The sequence below is a fragment of the Culicoides brevitarsis genome, chromosome 3 (genome assembly GCF_036172545.1).
Source record: "Culicoides brevitarsis isolate CSIRO-B50_1 chromosome 3, AGI_CSIRO_Cbre_v1, whole genome shotgun sequence".
NCBI lineage: Eukaryota > Metazoa > Arthropoda > Insecta > Diptera > Ceratopogonidae > Culicoides > Culicoides brevitarsis.
This window is the reverse complement of record NC_087087.1, coordinates 24126055-24149468: the sequence shown is the minus strand read 5'-3', so window position 1 is coordinate 24149468 and position 23414 is coordinate 24126055. Positions and strand designations below refer to the sequence as shown.

At 30.0% G+C, this 23414-nt stretch overlaps 1 protein-coding gene across 1 annotated transcript; it reads left to right on the top strand.

Annotated features, from left to right (window-relative positions):
- The first annotated feature begins 14600 nt into the window (after window positions 1-14600).
- On the top strand, window positions 14601-21914 carry LOC134835386 (uncharacterized). The gene is made up of 4 exons (XM_063850263.1): window positions 14601-14730; window positions 16158-17215; window positions 18572-18797; window positions 18857-21914. The coding sequence occupies exons 1-4, from the start codon at window positions 14601-14603 to the stop codon at window positions 21766-21768; spliced, it is 4326 nt and encodes a 1441-aa protein (XP_063706333.1). The 3' UTR covers window positions 21769-21914.
- Window positions 21915-23414: the final 1500 nt, after the last annotated feature.

Here is a 23414-nt window from a genome sequence, read left to right as displayed (position 1 = left end):
TAAAGCTAGTTTGATACTCTTAAAGCAGAAAATCTAAAAAATTTCCTCGAAATTTAATTTTGATTTTTTTTGACAGCTTTCAATATTTTTGACAGGAAAATAGATGACATCTGTCAAAAGTTTTCAATTAAATTTCAGTTTCAGAATAACGCAAAATAAAGGCAAATATTTAAATATAAGTTTTAAGCAGAAAATTTAAAAACCTGTCTCTAGCATTAAATTTCATTCAAATTTTTGACAGATGTCAATTTTCTTCAAAGTGACAGCTGTCAAAATAAATTTGATTAAATTTTAATTTTTAAAGCAACTTTAGGAAACTTGATTCAAGATTTTGTTCCAAAGGTCATAAATTTTCTTTAAAAATTGAAGATTTCTTTGAAAATCTGAAAAATTTCTTTTTTTTTTTGACAGGACAAATGACAGCTGTCAAAAATTTCAATTAAATTTCCATTTAAATTAAAAATTTCTAGAGCTTTAAAACAGAAAAAAATTAAAATCTGTCTCAAAAATTTTAATAAATTCACATTTTTAACAGCTGTCAATATTTTTAAATGTCAACTGTCAAAATAAATTTTATTTTTTAACGCAAGGAACTCGATTCACAATTTTGTTCCAAATGTCTTATATTTACCTCAAAAATTGAAGTTTTCTTGGAAAATCTGACATTTTTAATTTTTTTTTTTACAGTAAAAATGACAGCTGTCAAAAAAATTTTCAAAAATCTACATTTTAGTGAATTTACTTGAATTTTCTCACTTTTTTACTCCTCAATTTTATTACCTCACATCACAACTCACGGATGGACAGACAAAAAAATGATTTTTTCTCAAAATTCTTGAAAATGCGTGTCAAAAAACGACGAAAACGACAACGTGGAGAGGAAAAACAAAAACAACCAACTGGACATGATGACGGTATTTTTTTCATCATCTGATGTTTGATTTGTAAAATATATATATTTCTGACGGACACTGGTGATTTTTTTTTTGTGTGTCAGACAAAAATGGTCGAATATATTTCGTGTGCACTTTATATTTTTGATGTGGTACGCGTGTATGCGTTCGCGGATGAACAGAACATATATTTGCTTATGAGACACACACACACTTTTATCTATTTCCACGATAAATGTTGAATGAGGTACATCATGATATGGTCCGAGAGCGAACAGCCACATTCACGGTTGTTGTTTTGTATCCTTTTTGTTGCATTACAGTGCACACATTCCCAGTCGCTGGTTATCATTTTTGCTTTGGCACTGCATTTTCCTCAAAAAAAAAAATTTTTTTTCCTGGCCTCTCTTTGCATTTCATCTCGCGTTTGGTCGCGCCTATAGAAAATTTATATTTTTGTGTATTTGGACATGGGGCAGTGTGTTCCGGTGCGCCACAGAACGCGTATCTATCGTGCGGTGGTCACTCTCTCTTGTATTTTATGTTATATTATAGATAAAATATCAAAATGGGCACAACAAACACAACTAGATGGATGGAAATGCATTCGAGAGCACTATATTATTGCATATGTGTGGCACGCAATATGTGCGGGAAACGTAAAAATATTATGATCCTGTCTTTTTGTGTGCACGTGCAAAAAACAAGTGCAATAGTTCTTTTTTTGTTGTTATTTGTATTTTTTGGGGAAATGTTTTTGTATGTTCTTTAGTTTTGTCAGTCATGTTCAAATTTTTCCGCGACTATTCCGAAACGGGACATGCGAAAAATGATGAAAGATGGAATTTTACGACTAAATTCACAATTTTAGATTTATTTCAAGCATTTTCAGATATTTTTTTCTAATATTAATTTTTTTCATGTGAAATAAGAGAAAAACCTACATTGTGAAAATATTGTAAAGGTCTTTTAATTTTTCTAAAATTTTCTTTAAAAAAATAAGATTGAATTTTCTGGAAAAAAATAATTTGCTCCTTAAAAAATTTCAGTTTTTGTCAATTAAAAAAATTATTTAAAAAATTAAATGTCAAAAATTATTAATGAAAAAGCACTTCTGATCACAATTTTATTTTAAATTTTCTAAAAAATTTAAAACTTTTTAAAAAAAATAGCCCTCTGGATCCGCCCTTGATGAAAACTAAATTAAGAAAAATAATAAAATTTTGACAATTTTTCTTGAAACCTTCTTTATGAAATTTAAACATATATAAAAATTTTTTGATTTTTTATGTAAAAAAAAATTTTACTTTTTCGATTTTCTTTAACTAAAATATTTAAATTGGAAATATTATGACTTAAAAACTCTATGGCGTAAGTTTTTTCAGCTTAACAAAAGCTAATTAGGTTTTTGATGATATTTTGTTGAAAAATAAATAATATTAAATAAATTTATGAACACTTAAAATATTTTTAAAAATATAAATATTTTTAAAAATTTAAAAAAAAAATGGTTAAAAATATTTTTAAAAAAAATTTTAATTTAAATTCTTTTTTTTTTATTAAAAAATTAAAATTATTTTCATTTTTTTTGGTCCTAAATTGAACAAATTTCAATTTTTTTTATTCGTGACATATTTCTGAGTAACGAAAACTGAAAAATGTTACACAAAAAAATCTAAAGCTTATAAACCGATTCTAAAATAATCTGAAAAGCTTTAAGCCTTTATTGACAAATTTTCGTTGACAAATCTCTCTCTCGAAAAGCCTTAACTTTTTTCCAGCTCAGATTTTTATAAAATCACGAACTTTTACTCACTAAAAATCATTCGTTCACCCAAAAAAAGGCATAAAATTTTATTCAACCACTTTTATTCCTCTTCACGGGTTATTATTATCTGATATGTCAATAAACATTAACGAAATTCCTCGCGGTTTGTCTACATTAATTTTAGAGTTGCATCGATCCTCAGTTTGCACTTTGGATTTAACAAAAAAAATAATTTTATCCTCTTTGCATATCTGCGATTTTATTTAAAATATTTTAAATACTGATATATTGAATGACGACCCTTTTTTATGAATTTTCATATTTTTCAAGTGTCCCTCTGTTGTTTGTTGCGCGTTGTCGTCGTCATCGTCGCCGCTGGCGGAAGATAAATTCGTTATTTGTTTAAGAAAATTACGTGGATTTGCATGTGTGAAAGGGTCCATCTGAATCGGAGTTCAAATGCACTTTTGTTGTAATTCGTATCGGAAAAAAATGTTACAAAAAGGGTGTTGATCCGGACAATATGCCGTTATTTAATTTATTTATCAGATGATACAAGGGTGTTAAAGGAGCATGATTAATCCTTTTAAACTGATTTTTTTGTTGTTTACTTATCGTCCTAGCTGGGATTGCTGGCTGGAATGTAAATTTCTCTTTTTTTCGGGATAATTTCGTTTCATGGACAAATTTCTTTCAAAAGCTTTCTATTCCTGTGAAAACGTCGTAAAAGAGTAATTTTGCTCTACTTTTGAACAACAACTAGGGCAATTAAAAAGAAATTCTAGAATTTCACACCTCCTTGTACAACTCTTGTAACAAAAAAAAAAGACAAAAACAATACAAAAGTAGAGCAATTCTTTCTAACTTTTAACCATATTTCCTAAAATAAGTTATGATTTCTTGCTTAAAATAAAGTAATTTTGTACAAAAGAAGTTGCTCTAGTTTTCAAGTTCATTTACACTTCGTTAACACATTCTCCGTGTTTTTTTCTGTGTTTTTTTGTTCTGTTTTTGTTGTGAGAAAGCATCATAAACACCAAACAAAAGACATGAATGAAAAAAATTGTAACACATTTTTTTTTGTTTCTCTATGACTTTCTGTACATTTACAGTCATACCTCAAGAAAGTATGAAAAATATTCAAATAATAATAAGAATGACTTGTGGAACGAAAAAGAAATTCTGGAAGTACAAACAATTGATTTATTGCACTTGATGCCCCTTTCCTTCGAACGGACAAACCGAATTGTAAAAGGGATGACAAAAAAATTATTTATGGGACAATGACCTTGGTTTAAATTTTTAAAACATTTCTTCAGCTCCTTCTTATTTTTTCAAACTTTAAATTTCAACATTTTTTTTTGCTACCGTAAATAACAAGGACAAAATTTAGACGTTTTAGAGCACAACTAGAGCATCAAAAAATTATATAATTGACACAAAAGAGAAGCAGACTGACTCCCAAAAAAAAAAAACGAAAAATTAATTAAAACACATGTGCATATTTTTCATCTTTTGACTGATTTCAATTAAAATGCTTGTATAGTGGGTTTGGTGTATGTGTTGCTTTTTACAACTATTTCATTACGTTTATTTACACCGCGCGCGCGAGCCACATACAAAAGGCGCACACAAAAAAAAAACGGTCATGCTTTGAAGTTTGAAATATTTCGTATTAGTATGTTTTTGTTGCAATTTCAAATTAAAACACGTAAAAACAATGAAAGCGTATCATTAAAATGTGCGAGTTTTATTGTTTAGAGAGATACGTACGCGAACAAAAACACAAATCGAATAAATAAATATACGCGAGTGAAGTAAATGCATTTCATTTTGAAATATACTGCAAACGTAAAAATTTAGTACAATGACGTATTCTGGGTTTTTCTCTTTGTTAAAAAATAGAAGTTTGTGTGAATGACTTGGTGGCTATTGATTGAGGCCAAATTGGATGATGAATAGACAGAATTATTTTGATTTGTTTGGAATTTTGATTGTTTTTACGTCATGTTGATAAGCTATATTAAATGTCTTGTAGTGGGAAATTTTCACAAATATGTTATTTTTAAATAAACTTCTGAAAAATTTTGAGCTTGACTTTCAAGAGGATGAAATTTTTGTTAAGAAACGTGAAACTGATATTAAAAGAATAGTATTAAAAACTCTCAAAGAATTCATTCAGTTTATTCTTGAGCTCTTTAAGATCATTGAACAAAAACAAACAAATAACATGATTAGGTAACCGCATTTCTTCATTATTCAGTTCAAATAGAACTCTATTTGTTCTACTTTTACGTGTCATAAAATAGGTTCTGCCACAATCGACGACAACTCAATTCCAACTAGAAAGTTCTGTCCAATCTGCTACTAAAACGCTACTTGTTTTTTTACTATGTTCCATTAGTATGAAGATATGTTTAAAAGCTTCCTAAAGCTGTTTATTACTATCCTTCTTGATCATATCTGAAGACCTTAATGCTGGTTCGTTGTTTCTCTTATGGACAAGAGATTTTAAATATTCCTCGCAAATTTTGTTTTGATGTTGATGATAATGTTTGACTTACTTGACTTAATTTCTTTTCACCCCTTTTCAGAGGCATAGGGTCGCGGTGATTTCATGGTGAGATTGCGATCAATTGTTCGAATTTCGGCCTCCATACTTCGTCTCCAAGTTTTACGAGGAGCTACGCGTCGCCTTGAGGATTCCAGAAAAGAGCTCTTCTGCTAATGTGATTGGCGTCGCAACGAAGTGCCCCATTTTCTTCTTTTCACTTCGATTTCGACAAATTCCTGCTCGCATCTTTCGTGCAACTCACGGTTAGATATCCTGTAGGGCCAGAATATTTTCAGGATCCTTCTCAGGCATCTATTGACGAATACCTGCAGTTTCTGCGTGACGTCACGCGCAACTAACCATTTCTCGCAGCCATACAAGAGGACTGATTTGACATTTGAGTTGAAGATGCATAGTTTTGTCTTCAGGCTGAGATGAGTGGAGCGCCATATTGGTCTCAGTTGTGATAATAGATGATAATGTTTACATCACCATAATTGATATTATGTTAGAAAATGTAAAAAAGGCACCAGAAATTGTAAATAAAAACTTTTCTTTCAAAGATCTGCAGTAATTTCTATATCCTGATTCTCTACAGTTGACTAATCTACGAAGCTTTCATATGTGAAAACTGGTCTGGTTATTGTCTTATAAACAATGCTATTTGTCTAATTTTTATTTGGCTCCTGTGAAGACGAATTTAACCACAACTTCGATTTCTAGGCCATCACGTACTTGGTTTTTATTTGATTAGTCATTTCGATTTTTGCAGTTTATTCTAAATGTGAATCACAAACTCCAATTTTAGTCAGCGATTCTCGGGTCTTCGAGGTTCCTAAAATATTTCGTAAGGTTTAATATTCTATATTGTAGCTACAAGATGAATCATTAAAATACTTTAACTTGGACATTTCATCAATTATTTAAATGGCCTAGTTATATCCGAAAATAGTTCAACATCCGTGTAAGGAAGTCAAAACCAGACGCAGAAGCTATTGGACCGTCGATTAAGTAAAATTAATAAAAACTTTAAAAAATCTGAAAACAAAAAAATCGTGATTCATTAATTTTCAGAAACAATTACTTACCTACCATACCATACATATGGACAAACCAACAACCAAATAAACACTTTCGTTTACTATCAAGTCTTATACACGACAAAATTTAACCTACGTTCGGTCATAATAAAGCCCTGTAATAACCTCAACATATTTTTAAGTATCAATAACGGAAGTCCACAAGTGGGTTAAGTTCATTAGTTCATTGATTTTCAATAATTTCCACTGTTTCTAAAATTGGCCAAATGTGTGTCACAAAATGAGTCACTTGTGTCAAATTTTATTTTTTTCTTTCTTTTTACGATACAATTCACGTATGGAGATTTGTTGGAGTTAGCATAAAAATTTGAGAAAACGATTTATATCAAGCGTAAAAAAATGAAGATATTCATAAATAAATGAATAAATGGACACAATCAATTTGACTACTCAATTTTTAAAACTCGCTCTATTGTTTTGTCTTTAACTTCTTCTAATTTTGGATCGTCACGTTCGTACAAATCATTAATCCATTATCATGCCTGTTGCGTATTTTACAATTTGCGATTCTAGGGTCTCAATCGATTGGTTTATTGTGAGTAAGTTCCTTAAAATGACGATTTCTTTTGGTGTGAAGTTTGAATATTCTTGTACGTTAGACACGGTGGTAGTACACGAGACAAAAGCGACGTCATTTGTTGTGGGTGCGATTTAAATACGAATCTGTATTAAATAACACATTAAAAGTTCAAATCTGGAAACGTACACTGAAATTAGAACGAAATAAAAAGATTAATTGAAATGTGTATTTATTGTTTGATTTGAGCAAGAGAGAAGACCGAACATAATGCGCTGCCAAAACAAAAAAGATTTCCGTTTTATTGTTCTGTTTGATAACATCCGAAGGGTCAAAAAATAAATGACAGAACTAGAAGTAATTAAAGACACAATTCCCCGTATGTGATCCATCGGATCAAAGTAAAGTGAATCATATTGTGCGTAAAAAAATGGCATTCAGATACATCCACTTGCTCAAAAAATTATTTAAATGGCCTAATTTCATCTGAAAACAAAAAAATCATGATTCATTAATTTTCAAGTAAAGTTCATATAAACAAAAAACTTAAAACTACCATGACTCATTAATTTTCATATGGACCCATACATATGGACAAACCATCAACCAAATAAACACTTTCGTTTACTAACGACTTCAAGTATGAAGTATACACGACAAAACATCATTAACCTACGTCATCGGTGATAATAAAGAGTAATAACCTCAACATATTTTTAAGTATCAATAACGGAAGTCCGCTTCGGCAAAAGTGGGTTAAGTTCATGTAGTTCATTGATTCTTCAATAATTTCCACTGTTTCAATCTCAAAATTGGTTGCCAATGCAAATGTGTGTCACTGTAACAAAATGAGTCACTTTTACTCGTGTCAAATTACGATTATTTTGTGTTTTTCTTTCTTTCACGCTTACATACAATTCACGTATGGAGATTTGTTGGAGTTAGCATAAAAAACAGAAAAGAAAAGAAGAAATGAGAAAACGAAAGTATATCAAGCGTAAAAAAATGAAGATATTCATAAATAAATGAATAAATAGGACACAATCAATTTGACTACTCACTCTTTTACTTCTCGCTCTATTGTTTTGTCTTTTCTTCTTCTAATTTTGGATCGTCACGTTCGTACATGCCATCATTAATCCATTATCATGCCTGTTGCGCTATTTTACGCGAATTTGCGCTACTACAATAGGTGGTGCATATATATAGTGAAAGGTGACCTCTCCTCTCAGTGCGATTCTCATATATATGTGAGTAAGTGTAATAAAATTAATGATGATGACGATGTTTCTTTTGGTGTGAAGTTGTGAAATGCATCCGGATTGTTACGTTAGACACGGTGGTAGTACACGAGACAAAAGCGACGTCATTTGTTGTGGGTGCGATCTCTGGCGATAAATACGTGACATCTGTATTAAATAACACATTAAAAGTTCAAATCTGGAAACGCACACTGAAATTAGAACGAAAAAAGATTAATTGAAATGTGTAGTTATTGTTTGATTTGAGCAAAAGAGAGAAGACCGAACATAATGCGCTGCCAAAACAAAAAAGATTTCCGTTTTATTGTTCTGTTTGGGTCAATAGACTCCGGGAATTAGGGTGATTAGTGCGTATAAATAAATGAAAACAGAACTAGTAATAATCGTAATTAAAGACACAATGGGAGCAAACAATCCCCGTATGTGTTTGTTTGCGTCCATCACATTTGACAAAGGATCAACTTAAAGTCAATTTGTCGAGCGCGCTCGTGACATGGCATGTTGTGCTGAAACAAAAGGCAAGACACAGCAGGATTTGTGTCAATTGTAACATTTTTTTTTTGCAACCGATATGTGTCCCCGATTTGTACGACGAACGTTTTAATGACATTAGTTCGAGTAGTGTGGAAATTTTGTGTTTTGCAATTTTTATACAAAATAAGCGAAAATTAGCGTAAACGACTTTCTTTTCATGCAGCTCTAGGTTTTAATATCTTTAAATGTTCCCGTTTTCAAGTTTTGCACCAAATATGGAATGAAGAACTTTCCTCTCGAAGGTCTGTAGAGGATCTTGTCAGTCTTTGTCATGAACCATGATTCGCTTTCATATGTGAGAACTTGTCTCATGAGCACTGGCGGATTTACAGGCAGGTTAATAAGGCTGAAGCCTTAGGTCCCGAGCATTCTGTAGAACAAAATTCTTTAAAATAGGCCCAAAAATTGTTAAAAATTTCCAATAGCTTTAGGCCCGATTGCCGATTGATCCACCACTGCTGATGAGAGTCTTTTAGATTGTGCATTTTGTGGCTTTGGTTAGCTGCTGTGATCTCAGTTGTCGTTTCAAACCATAGATAGATCTGTTTGCTAATGTAATAAGGCGTTTGATCTCTGAAGTGGTAACTCCATCAGCGTGTATCAATGTTTCTAGTTATACGAAGTCTTCAATAATTTCAAATCGGGAGAAGATCCAAAGGGCTCCAGTTTTAAGCTGGAAAAAAAATTAAGTTAAAAAAATTAAAATCTTTGAAAGCTATTAGAAAAGTATTTGCGAGACATCAATTTTTCACAATAAAAAAAATCACAACGATCAAAAAGGTAATAGAGCGCAAAAATAACAACAACAGTTAGCAAGTAACTGAATCAAAAATGCGTCAAATCTGACCTTACATCGTTTGATTGCTTAAAAATTGTTTTAAAAAAACCCAAAGTTACTCATCATTAATAACATTGAACGATTTTCTCACATTCTGTAACTCACAAAAGTGTAAAGTAAGTCTCGTGTATATTGAATTAATCATAAATTAGGCTGAAACAACCATGAAAAGTGTATCAAGAGATGTAATTATAGTTTAATTTTTTTTTATAATTGAACTTTTTAATTAAAAAATTAGTTTTATTAATTTTTGACTTTCACTTAAAATAAAATTTTATACTTAAAATTTTCTTAATCTAAGATTTGAGAAAAAAGAGCGAAAATAAGTTAATTAAGAGTAAAAGTTATTAAAATATAAAATTAAGCAAATCAACTTAAGCTCAAGAAGTCAGTTAGTTTTTGACTTAATTAGCAAATTTGGGGAAATTTACGAATTTTTTTAAAAAATAGTGAAAAAAAATATATACAAAAAAAATATCTTTCAAAAACCATTAAAAAATATTAAAAAATATTTTAAAAAAAATAATAAAAAAAAATATTAAAAAATATTTGAAAAATTTAAAAAAAATTTAAAAAAAAAAAAATAAATAATGAAAATTTTAAAATTTGCTTAAAACTTTTACTTTTAAGAATAACTTAATTAGCTTTTGTTTTTAAATTATTCTCAAGCAAAAATAATAAGTCAATTTTAAAACTTTATCAACTAAAAAAATTAAAATTTTAAGAAAATCGTTATTTTGTCCCCAAAAATGCTAATTAAGTCTAAAACTTATTGAAATCTTAAACTTAAGGTAATTTTTCTGTTTAGACTTATTTTTTTCAAGCTTTCAATTCTTATGTCTAATTTATTATAAAAAATTATCTAAAAATTAAGAATTAAGCAACTCAGATCTAGAAAATTTTTAAAAATTAAAAAAAAAAAGTATTTTTAAATTTAAATCTTAACTTTTAAATTAAAATCTTACCTTTTAACATGTAACATTTTCACACATCCCTCTAGCCTATAAATGGAGAAATTTCTGACACTCTCACAGATCGTTTGTCTCACCTCTATATTTATTAAAATGAGTTACTCTGACTCATAATATCCAAAAAATTTAGTCAGGTGTGTGACGTAGTAAGTAGTAATAGTCGTCAATCCATCATACAGTGTTTAATGACCCTCACTTGGAGCCGCTTTGCTTAAAAAACTGCTTTCTCTACTAAAACTTTTTACCCCAACCAAATTTTGGACATTGTACACAAAAAGTAGTGAAAACGAAATTTGTGTAACAAAACAACAACAATAGCACTAAAAAAAAACATTTTTTCGACAAAATTACTCATATCCGCATGCACGAGGAGAGTATACTGGAACTCTCTTTGGCTTTATTTATGTTTACTTTTCACTACAGCTACTCAAGTTTTGTGTCTATGGAGTCGTACGGGAGGTATGATCATGCGGTTTGGTCGATCGTACGCGCGCTCAAAGTGAATGGAAAAAGAATCGCGATCGCAACAAGTCTCCAGTAGTATGAGTTTGGAAAGAAAAACGACAACATCGCGAATAAAGTTGCGCGCGGATTATTAAGAGACAATTTTTTTTTACGTGTTTAGAAATTATTTTTTACAATTTATGTGTGTGCACGTTCCGTCAAATTATATTGTTTGTTTTATTAATAGAAACAATTGAAATTGTGACAACTTTGGATTACAAGATATCAGTGGTGTGACCGTGTAGCACCTTTTATGCTTTCTTCAAAGCCGAACACGACAAGGTGACTAGAAATAAAAATTCAAATAGAAATCTGCATACAATTGAAAATTATTTTTTTAATTATCAGCAGTGTTCAATAAACAACCGCACACTGCATTAACACCTTCAATTTGCCAAACAAAAAATTACGCATTAAATTGTCGCCTCGTCGCTCGTTATTTAACGCAAAAAAAAATAAATTAAATAAAAATCAGTGAAAAAAAATAAAGTTGTGAAAGTTTGCAAGTACCACTACTACAATTATTTATAAAAAAAAATATATTTTTATATGATTAGTTTGTTTGTATTTTTTGCTGCTCATCTTCAATCAATTCGAAATTATTTAACGAACCGTATTTATTTATTTGAAAATAAAAATACAAAATTATCACCAAATTATGAGAAACTGAGAAAAAAATCTAAATTTTTTGTGAAATTTTTTTCAAAAGACATAAAAAAAAGTATGCACTGCAGCGTATCAAGTCCACATACGGTGCTTTTTGTAAAGGTGTAGCAAAGCGATACGAAACATACAAAAGCGTGCAAGTGAAAGTTTTTATTCATGCCATATATTTCTACGTTGTTGGTGCCGCTCATCGTTCGTTATTGAGTCGCACAACAACTTGCATTATTATTATTTCTACGCTATGTTGTTAAATTTAATTATACTGAACGAGTAAACGAGTACACAATCTAGAAATGCAATTTCAATGGATTTAAGAGACAAAAGAGATCAAAGGTGGATTAAAACTGTATGAGGAAGCGTAAAGTTATGAAAAATATTTTTTTGAGAGTTTTTAAGTTTATTGTTAAATTTTGGTTAAAAAATATCAAAAATTATTTATTTTAAAAATATTATAAAAACTTAAAATTTTTTTTTGTCGTTAAAAATTTAAGAATTTGATCAGAATGTTTGATATAAAAAAATTTATTTGAATTTCAAAATTTGAAAATTATCAAATTATTCTGCAAATCTTAGGGATCTAATTATATAGGAAATTTCATAAATTTAATAAAATCATTAAAAAATGATTTTAGGATGAAAAAAGTTTAAAAAATTTAATTTTCATAATTTTTCATAGAATATTTCAAAAAAATTTAAATAGAATATTTGAAAACCATTTTAGCAATTTGCATTTTAGTAAGTGCCCTTAAAGGACTTAAAAAACTTATTTAAAATATTTTTTCAAAAAATTTATAAAAAAATGAGAAATTTTTCTCATCAAAAATTTTCAAAGCTCTAAGAAAAAAAAATCACATGAAACTTTAAAAATTTTAACATGAAAAATTTATGATTTTTTTCCTCAAAAGAAATAATTTTATTTTAATTGAATATTTTTAATAAAATTTATTTAAAATAAATAATTTTGTGAAAAATTAAATTCAAAAACAAAAAAAAATCAGAAAATAATTCGAAAAATTAAAAATTTTACTTATTTGGTGAATTCTTGAGGAAAAAAATTAACTTCAAATTTATTTATGAAAAAAAATTTTCAAATTTTATTGAAAAGCACTAAACCTAAGGCTATTTTCTAGCTCATTTAAGAAGTTAAAAATGATAAAATTTTTAAAAATTAATTAAATCACCAAATAAGTATTTTTTTTATTTTTTCGAATTATTTTCTGACTTTATTTTTGTTTTTTAATTTAATTTTTGACAAAAGTATTTATTTTAAATAAATTTTATTGTAAATTTTCAATTAAAATAAAATTTTTTCTTTTGGGGAAAAAATCATAAATTTTTAATCAAAAAAGAAAATATTTTTCCTTCAAAATTGCATGAATAAAAATTTTGCATTCAAACATTTTTTATAAACCTTTGATGAATCTTGGAATTTTTGATTTATAGAGCTTTCAAATGTTTATAAAATCCATTTTTGACCCACCTTTTTGACTTATAAATCCTCGTCTTAGCAAAAAACTTCATTTTACGCAAAAATCCTCCTAAAAAGTTGAACAAACAAGAAATTTACTAATCAATCAACAACTTTTAGCTACATATTTACCTATTTTTTTTTTGTTATTTGTTAAATAACGATGATGATGTTGATTTACTGCTAAATTGTTTTTTTTTTGACAAAAATTAGTCATAGACATTTTTGTATTCAATTCGCTGCTTGAAACAAACAATCGCACAATTATGGACATTCTGAAGGTTAAAAGTGTCGCGCGTCGTTCAAGCAATTCATAAGTGAATGAAATCATCATTTATTGTAGAAAATTTCGGTAAATTAACCAAAAATTCACTCATCCACAACAAAAACTAAACAGTTAAATTGATCGATAACTGTCGACGTCTCAGCAGTAATTAAAAATGCGTTTCGCCTCAAATGTCAAATGTAACAGTGCTTTAAAAAAAAATACAAATATGATGTAATATTACAGTAATTATTCACCTGACTGACTCCATATGACTTAAGACGACGACGCGTTATGAGTTTGAACCACTTTGCAGCAACTTGAAGTGTGTTACGTGACGTACCTTCAAAAAAAAAAAGTTTTTTTTTCGTAATTCAAATAATTTGAGTAATTTTCGGGGTATGGCAACTTTTACATGGAAGTAACTAATTATTGTTGCCATTGTTGTCTTTTTAAATCGAATTTAAATCACAGGAAACTTGTCACTTTTTTGAATGAAGATGCAATTAAAAGGTGAAAGGTGGATTTGTCGTTTTGCAAAAATTTAATTTAAAAAGCGGAAATATTCAGTTATTGATAAAAAAAATTATACTCGCGATTTCATTTATGCAAATCCACCACTTTTGATTTCAAATACAAATTAAACAGTTATAAGTTGAGCTGAAACCGGTTTCAAGCTGTTTTTATTTTTTGTTTATTTTTCTTAATAATTTTTTCTTGTAAGGTTGCTCCAATTAGTTTATTAATTTAATTATTTTTTTTTCATATTATTTTTTTTTATATTGATAAACTAGTAAAATTTAATTTTTAAAATTAATTTAATTTAATTTTGATTTAATTTTTTAATTTTTTTTATTTTTTAATTTTTTTAATATTATTTTTAATAATTAAAAAATTTTAATTAATTTAAATTATTTAATTTACTTTTAATTAATTAATTTAATTTTAATTAATTTAAAATTAAATTAATTATTATTTAATTATTAAATAATTTTTTTAAAAATTTTTAAAAATTATTTATAATTTATTTTTTTTATTGGGTTATTTATTACCAAAATTTTATTGATTTTTTTCTTTTATTAAGTTATTTGATTTTATTTTTCTATTTTTAAATTATTTATTAATTTATTTATTTTTTTCCTTTTTCAGCTTAATTTATTCCATGATAAATGTGAGAAAAATCAACAAAAAATGGCAAAAAGAAACAAAACTAACCAAGTAGCCACGAGAGCAGCCATAAAAAAATCAAAAGTATTTAGAATGTTGCAATCATCATCAACAGAGATTTTAAAAAGTACAGTTCTAGTCCTGATTTTAGTTGAATTAGCGTTTTTTGCTACCACAGCAGCGGCAGATTCGCGCAATTCCTTTAGTAGTAATGAAAATTTAGGTAAGTAAGAAACGAACCTTCTTCAAGTCTTTTGAATGAAAAGTCTCGAGAAAAGAAAGATTTTTTTGGATGAAAGTGAAAAAAAAAATATTTAAAGCAAAGAGATGAATAAATTTCAAAATAGAAATCAAAAAATATGTATGAGGCGGACATATTACCGGTACCGGATTCTCCAGCGAACGTAAATAAATACACGAGTCGCGGTTGTTGTGCGGCAAAAAGTGGGTCAGTAATAACCCAAAACCATGCTTTTATTTTAGTAGTTTTGAAAAATAAATGAAAAAAGAAGAAATTGTTTCTGCATACGATTGACAATGACGTCGTTCGTGCATTTAAATACATATTTATTTATACACATGTGACGGATTTAAATAAATATGTTGTTTTCGAAAGCATTTCTCTCGTTCTCTCTTTGGTTTCTATCGATCGAAGTTGAGTGGAGTTTCTTTTTTCTGCCGGATTTTGAAGATAAAATGCAGGATTTTTGATTAGAATAATCAAAATGTGCACAGGGAATTTTTAGAATGTGCATTGGGACAAGATTTTAAAATGTGCTCTGGGGCAAAAATTTAGAATATAATTTAAAGTTATAATTTTAAAATTCATTTTGGGATAACATTTCAAAATTTGCTTTCAATTGGAAATTCCGAATATGCTTTGGGATGAAGCAAAATATTTTGAATTGTTATCTGGGTCAAATATTTAAAACAAATAAAAAAGATTTAAGTTAAAAAAATTTACTTTTAAACAATTTTTTTTATTAAATTCTAAAAATGTTAACTGGGTTGAACTCAAAATAAAGCCTGATTATTTAAAAAATGTCGACTGGGTTTAAACTTAAAAATGTGTATTGGGACCAATATACAAAAGCAATATACAATATAAAAAATTTTATAATTAAATTTTTTGATTCAAAATATGCTTTTGGGTGAAAAATATGAGATTTTAGAAGAAAATTTGAAATATGCATTGGGCTTAAATATTAAAATTTGATTGAAAATAATTTCAAAATGCATTCGGAATAAAATTGAAAATTTTAAAAAGTCTTGAAGGACAATAACTCAAAATATACACTGGGTTAATATTAACAAATTAGCTTGAAGCTAAAATTTAAAATATTTCTTCAAAATTTTCATAATGTGTACTGGGTCGAAATTTTTAAAAATTACATTGGGAAAAAATTCAAAACGTTATTTGGGTAAAAAATTCAATAAATGCATTAGGTTAAAATCTAAAAATTTGCTTCAAGACCAAAATTGAAAATTTTTTCTTAAAAAAAAAATCCAAAATATGCATTGGGCTATTATGTCACGTGGTCTAAAATTCAAAATTTGGGGAAAACTTGCTTTTTTAAAGAAATTTTTCGACTTTTTTCGCTTTTGAATATGAAAAAATATTAAAAATTACCTTCATCTCTGTACTTTCAGATTCCTTAACAGCATGCCAGCACCTGAAACGAGCGGAAACGCGTCGCGCCAAAGCCCTCGGTGACAACGGCACCAGCGTTAGAATACCAAAATGCGCAAAAGACGGCGATTTTGAGCGAATCCAGTGCTCCAACGACATCGAATCGGCCGACGAATGTTGGTGCGTTGACGATTACGGGCTCGAAATAACCGGAACTCGTACAACCGACAAAGCCAACATCACGTGCGAGGTGCAAATCGATTGTCCGGCATCATCTTGTCGCATGTTCTGTCCCGCTGGATTCGCCAAAGATCTGCGAAGTGGCTGTCCGATTTGCAAATGTCGTGATCCGTGTGAAGGTTTGAAGTGTCCTCGAGGCACAGAATGCCAACCAATGAACGTGAAATGTCGTTCGGAGCCTTGTCCGCCGGTTCCTTCGTGCCGGAAAGCAAAAAGTTTGAGCGATTTGTGTCCGTATGGACAACCGTTGCCAATTAATGGAGAAATTCGACCATTTTTGTGTGGATTGGATCCGGGAAAACCCACGTGTCCTCCATTGTATAAATGTCTCGTTCAATCTGGCAACGATTATGGCGTTTGTTGTCCTGGATCAGTAAATTACGAGAAACCCGGGATGTGCCCTGCGGGAAATGGACCGATGCAAGTTTACGGACAATGCGGAAGCAGTTGCCGATCGGATATCGAATGTCCCCAAATGGAAAAATGTTGCTTTAATCCGTCGTGCGGGCAATCTTGTCAGCAACCGATGAACATTACGGTGTGTCATCAAGTCAAACTCTTGTCCGAAGTGCTTTCCATCAATGAACGCGAAGGTCGTGGTTACATTCCAGACTGCAGCGGACCAAATGGAAACTTTGCCGGGAAGCAGTGCAGTCGAAACGGGCTCGTTTGTTGGTGCGTCGAGCCCATTAATGGCAATAAGATCGAAGGAACGATGGGAGCTGCGGAAATGGTGAATTGCGATAATGTTCAAGTGCCCGTGAGAAGCAGTAGCAGAAGTTTGGATGGCGGATGTGACAAACACATTTGCGCTGCTGTGTGTGAATATGGATTTAAGGTGAGTTAATTTTACTTTTTTTTTAAAATTCGCGAAAATTCTGAAAATAAAAAAATTTTATAAATAAATCTAGAAAATTAAAAAAAAATACATAATAAAAAAAATTAATAAATATTCTTGAATTAAAAGAGAAAAAAATTGCAAAGATACAAAGATTTTTGAAAAAAAAAAAATTTTTTTAAAAAATATTTTGAATAAAATAGATACAAAGATTTTCGAAAAAAAAAAAAATTTTTATAAAAAATATTTTGAATAAAATAGAATATACCTACCTAAAAAGCTAAATTAAAACAAAACATTAAGGTCAAAAATATAACATATAAGAAAAATATTTAAAAACTAATTTTGAATTTTAAAAAAATTATGAAAAAAAATCGGAAAAATAACTTTAACATTTTTAAATTAAAAATTTAGAAAAAAATAAAAGTAAGAAAAATTGTGGAAAATAATCATAGATTTTTAAAAAATTAAAAATAACATTTAAAAAGGTATACAAATCGAAAAAATTCATAAAAAAATTTAGTGAAATTGAAATGAAATATAATTTTAAAAAAAAATTAAAAAAAATCATAAAAAAATCGTAAAATAAAAAAGTATAAAATAAATATTTAAAATAAATAAATATTTCTAAAATTAAAAAAATAACAAGCAAATCTTAAGAGTTTAACAAATTAAGGCCATTAAATTTAATTATTTCACTTTATGTCGCCCCCCTCCGATTTTGCCGAAAAAATTCAGGGGGAAAAATAAAAATAATAAAAAAAAAGAAAATTTTTGACATTTTTTTGGTACTTTTTGATTGAAAAACGATTATTATCGTCCAGTAAAATTTAAAATTATATAAGATAGGAACTTAACTTGCTTTAAAAACGCATTATCTATCGAAAATATGATGAAAAAATTTTTGAGTCACGTGACCAAATTTTTTATTTTTTTCTTCAATTTTAATTTTGTAAAATTTTATTAAAGTTTTGACTTGAAAACTTAAAATAATAAAAGTAAAAATTATTTCAATGTGTTCAATCAACGATTAACGTTCAAAAACGTCAAAAAAGTAGTAAAAAAAATTAAATTTTTTTTTTTTTTTGCAACATAAAGTGAAATAATTAAATTTAATGGCCTAAGAGTTTAAAAAAATTTAAAAAAAATACATATTCAAAAAAAATTAACAAATAAACAAATTAAAAATCTTAATATTTAAAGAAAAAAAACTTAAAACAGATGAAAATTTTATAAATTTGTTCAAAACTCGAAAAATTATATTTACCCCTAAACTCGAAAAAATTTGTAAGGTCATAATAATTTCAGAAAACTTATTTTTTTAATTTCCCTTTAATTTTTTTCTTTTATCCCCAGAACGATCACCGAGGATGTCCAACCTGCGAATGTTCCGAACCTTGCGAAAACTTCAAATGCCCCATGGGCACTCATTGCGAAATCGCCGTCGACCCGGAATGCTACGACAGCAGCCTTTGCTCTTCCGAACCTGTCTGCAAACCAAATTTGGTCTATTCTAACCCATGTGACATTGGCGTCCCATTAGCTGATAACGTCACGAGCGAACTTTTGTACTGTCATCAAGGTAATTTCCCCTAATAATGTTAAAAAAAAATATTTTTCACTAAAAAAATTCATTTCCAGCCCTTCGTGAGAGTCGCGAATACCAACAACGCTCGTTTTGGGATGAAGATTCCGTCGAATCAGGAGCCCGATCGCTCTCCAACACAATCGAATGCCCCTCGGACTACGAATGTACGAAACTTCACAAAGAATCTGGCAGCGTTTGTTGTCCCACACCTCAGGAATCTGCTGTCGAAGAAGATTACGATCGTCAACAATCAATGTGCGAATATTTGCGGGACTTTAGTGAACGCATGGAAGGCACCGAGGAAGGCATGACTTTGGCAATTACACCTCCAACCTGCAAAAATGACGGCTTATACGAATCAATGCAGTGCAAACGCAAAATCGTTCAAGTAAAACCCTCAGAGGAAAAACGAGTGCTCGAAAATAAAAGCATTCGTGAAATGCGAAAATTATTATCGAAAGAAAAAAGGTCACGTCGCGACGTAGAAACCTCAGAGAAAAATCGTTCAGCAAAAATCATCGAAAATTTCGACGTTTCTGATCAAACTTTAACCACAAAAACGCGAAAACGTCGTCCCGCTACGGAATCTGTGGTCGCCATCGAGATCGAGGAATGTTGGTGCGTCGACAATTTCGGTACAGAAATCCCCAAAACTCGCAGCGACAACACCACACTCGAATATTGCAACGATTTACGTGAGGAACTCGAATGCCTGGATGTCACATGTCGCATGGCATGCGATTACGGCTTCATTTTGGACCCCGTTACTCGTTGCCCCAGCTGCGAATGTCGTTCCCCCTGCGACGGCGTCGAATGCGGCGAAGGTCACGAATGTCGTATCGTCGAAGTCTCGTGCGAAAATGAATATTGCCCGCCGGTGCCTGCCTGCATGCCCCGCAAACCAGGCCAATGTCCGTATTTGGTGCCCCCCGGACTGGAAAATATCGATTCTGATTCTTGCGATTTCGAGTGTCGCTCGGATTATCACTGCGACGGCACAAAACGTTGCTGTTCGAATGGCTGCGGAACACAATGCGTCGAACCAGAGCTAAAAACGGCATGTCAACACTTGCAATCGCTGCAGATGCATCAGTCAATTGAGCTCGGAGTACCTGCGAAAGACAAATATATCGCGCAATGCAATGCCGAAGGTGGTTTTGAGACCGTGCAATGTGGTCCGAGCAACGTTTGTTGGTGCGTTGATGAATTTGGCAAGGAAAAAAGTGGCACCCGAACATCCCAAGGACGACCAAATTGCGAAATTATGGCGAGAAGTGATTGTGGAAATATTTCGTGTGCCCCCTGCGAACACGGATATGTCATCGACGAGAACGGATGTCGCACGTGTCAATGTAAGGAGCCTTGTAAGGACATTAGTTGCCCTCGCGGCGAGAAATGCGAACTGATAAAGGTCGAATGTACCGACCAGCAATACTGTTCGTTGCCAATTTGCACCCCAATTCGTGATTCGGTGTGCATGGAAGGCCTTCCCTTCAAGATTGAAGGTCGCGAATTGATGTGCGGACCGGATCGTGACCTTGATTCGTGTCCTTCGACGCATACATGTCAAATTGACCCAAATACAAAACGGGGAGTTTGTTGCCCGAAAACCCGAGATTCGTGTTTTGAGTCAATTTCATCGTCTTGTAGTCAAGCCAGCTCGTCAAAAACCGACGATATGGTCACAAAATGGCGTTTCAGTCCGAAACATAATAAATGTATCCCCTTTTCGATCCCCAAACACTCAAACTGCCAGATGAAAAATATGTTTGACAGCGATTTCAATTGCAATGCCGTCTGTCCCGTGTTATCGCAATGCGAAAGACTCAAATTAAAAAATTCTCTCGTCGCCAAACGCTCCGGACAAACAAACGCTTGGTTCCAACCGAGATGCGATGACGTCACTGGCTCATGGAACCCCGTCCAATGCTTGGGAGACACGAAAAATGACACTTCCAATATGCGAGTTTGTTGGTGCGCCGACAAAAAAGGCGCCCCCATCAAAGGTTCCTTGGTCAAAGGAGCCGAACCGATTTGCAATCATCGTCAAGCTCGTCGCCGTTTGGATCCAGGAGCGCAAATCACCGATCCCTTCATGGAAGAACTCATCCGGCAAGTCACTTTCTTGAGCGATGACAACCATTTAACGGAAGATTTCGAATACGAAGTTGACGAATACGCAACAACGATGAAAACGATCACGGAAAATCTCCAAAAAACCGTTACTGAGCTGCCGATTCACAAAACGCGGTGTCAATCCATTAAGGAACGTGCCTCGTTCGAAGTTTCTTGCGACCAAAATGGAGCTTTTGTGCCGGAACAATGCGATCGGAGTAAATGTTGGTGTGTGGATGCAGCAGGAAATCAAGTTTCAGGCACTTTTGTAAAGGGCAGCAAGACTTGCGATCATATCCCCATCGATTCGATTGAAATTGAACTTTTGTTGAAGAACGAGAAAAAGCTGCCGAACCTTTATGACGTCATTCGACAGGATTTGACGACGATTTTTGGCAGTAATCCTTTTAACTTGCGCGTTAAAGATAACGAAGATGGAACAATTTTAGTGAAATTTGATCTTTTGGACGAATTAAAGATCGATCAGGCTTTTGCTCTTGAAGAAGCTATCAAAAAATCGCAAGTCACCCTTTTCCAAGGTCAATTAGTCCCAGATATCACCGATTCCACGTTCAGATTAAAGACAGCAGAAAATGCCCCGAAAACCTCGTCACTCAATGGAATGCCCCAAAATGCCTTCCACACAGTCGTTTTTATTCTGGCAACAACGTCCGCCTTCATCGTCAGTTTGTTCGTGATTTATGTGATGCTGAAACGCGGAAAAACCGTCAAAAGTTACGACTCGAACAAGACGTTTGTGCCGATGAACGATAAAAATTTGGATTATACGTCGCCGATTTTTGTGCTGAGTCCGGAGGATAAAAGGACGATAAAACCGATGAATGAGTGATTTTTTGAACGGATTGTAAAAAAAATAAGAAGAGTTTAAGTTAAAATAATTTATAAGAGCTTATTCGATTTGTTTGGGGGTAAGAGGGACTTTTCTTCTAGATTTTCTTTTTTTTAATGAATTCTTTGATGGAATTCAGATTTACTGTCTACTATTTTTTAAAGTATGTTTTGTTATTTTAAACATCATGATATTTTTATAAAATGTAATAAATTAAGAACTTTTGTAAATATTTAAAAGAAATCAATAAAAGTTAAAAATAATTTAAAAATTCATTTATTTTTTTATTGCTGGCTTCCTATTTTTGCTAAATTTATTTCAATAATTTCCTCTTTTTAGTAGTTTTTAGTAAGCAAAATACAAATGTTTTTAATAATTATTTTTCAAAATTAACAAAAATTATTTTTTTAATTTTAATTCTAAGGCCATTAAATTTAATTATTTTACTTTATGTCTCCCCCCCCTCCGATTTTGCCGAAAAAATTCAGGGGGAAAAATAAAAATAATAAAAAAAAGGAAAATTTTTGACATTTTTTTGGTACTTTTTGATTGAAAAACGATAATAATGTCCAGTAAAATTTAAAATTATATAAGATATGAACTTAACTTGCTTTAAAAACGCATTATCTATCGAAAATTTGATGAAAAAATTTTTGAGTCACGTGACCAAATTTTTTATTTTTTCTTAAATTTTTATTTTGTGAAATTTTATTAAAGTTTTGACTTAAAAACTTAAAATAATAAAAGTAAAAATTATTTTAATGTGTTCAATCAACGATTAACGTTCAAAAACGTCAAAAAAGTAGTAAAAAAAATTAATTTTTTTTTTTATTTTTTTTCTCCCCCCCCCCCCTTCATAAAAATCCACATGCGACATAAAGTGAAATAATTAAATTTAATGGCCTAAATAAATTTTATTTTTTTATTAATTTATTTAATTTTTTCAAATTTTTTTTTTAATTTAATTTTTCTAATTAAAATTAATTTTTTAATTAATAAAATTAAAAATTAATTAAAAAAAGGATAAAATTAATTTAAATTAATTAATATGTTTAAAATAAAATTATTTTAATTTTTTTCCCATTTAAAAAAACCGTAGGATAAAAATTTTAGTTAATTGAAATTTATTCAAAATATGTTTTTATAGTTTTAATTCTAATTAAATTTAATTTTTTAATTAATAAAATTAATTTTAAATTACTAATTTATTTAAAATAAAATTGTTTTAAATTTTTTTTCATTTAAAAAAAAATAGTAGGATAAAAATTTATTCATTTTCAAAATTAACAAAAAAATATTTTTGTACTTTTAATTCTAATTTTATTTAATTTTTTCATTAATTTATTTAATTTTTTTTTAAATTTAACTTTTTTAATTAAAATTAATTTTAATTTTTAAATAAAAATTAAATTAAATTTATTAATTTATTAATTAATTTATTAAAAATTATTTTAAATTTTTAAATAAAATTATTTTAAATTTTTTTCCATTTAGAAAAAAAAGTAGGATAAAAATTTATTCATAAATTTAAAGCGGCTTTTTAAAAAAATTAAAAAATCTGAGAAATCATTAAAAAACAGGAGACAATTTTTTAACCCTTTATTTTTTTTTCTACTTTTTGTGTTAATTGCTACAAAAAAAAACAA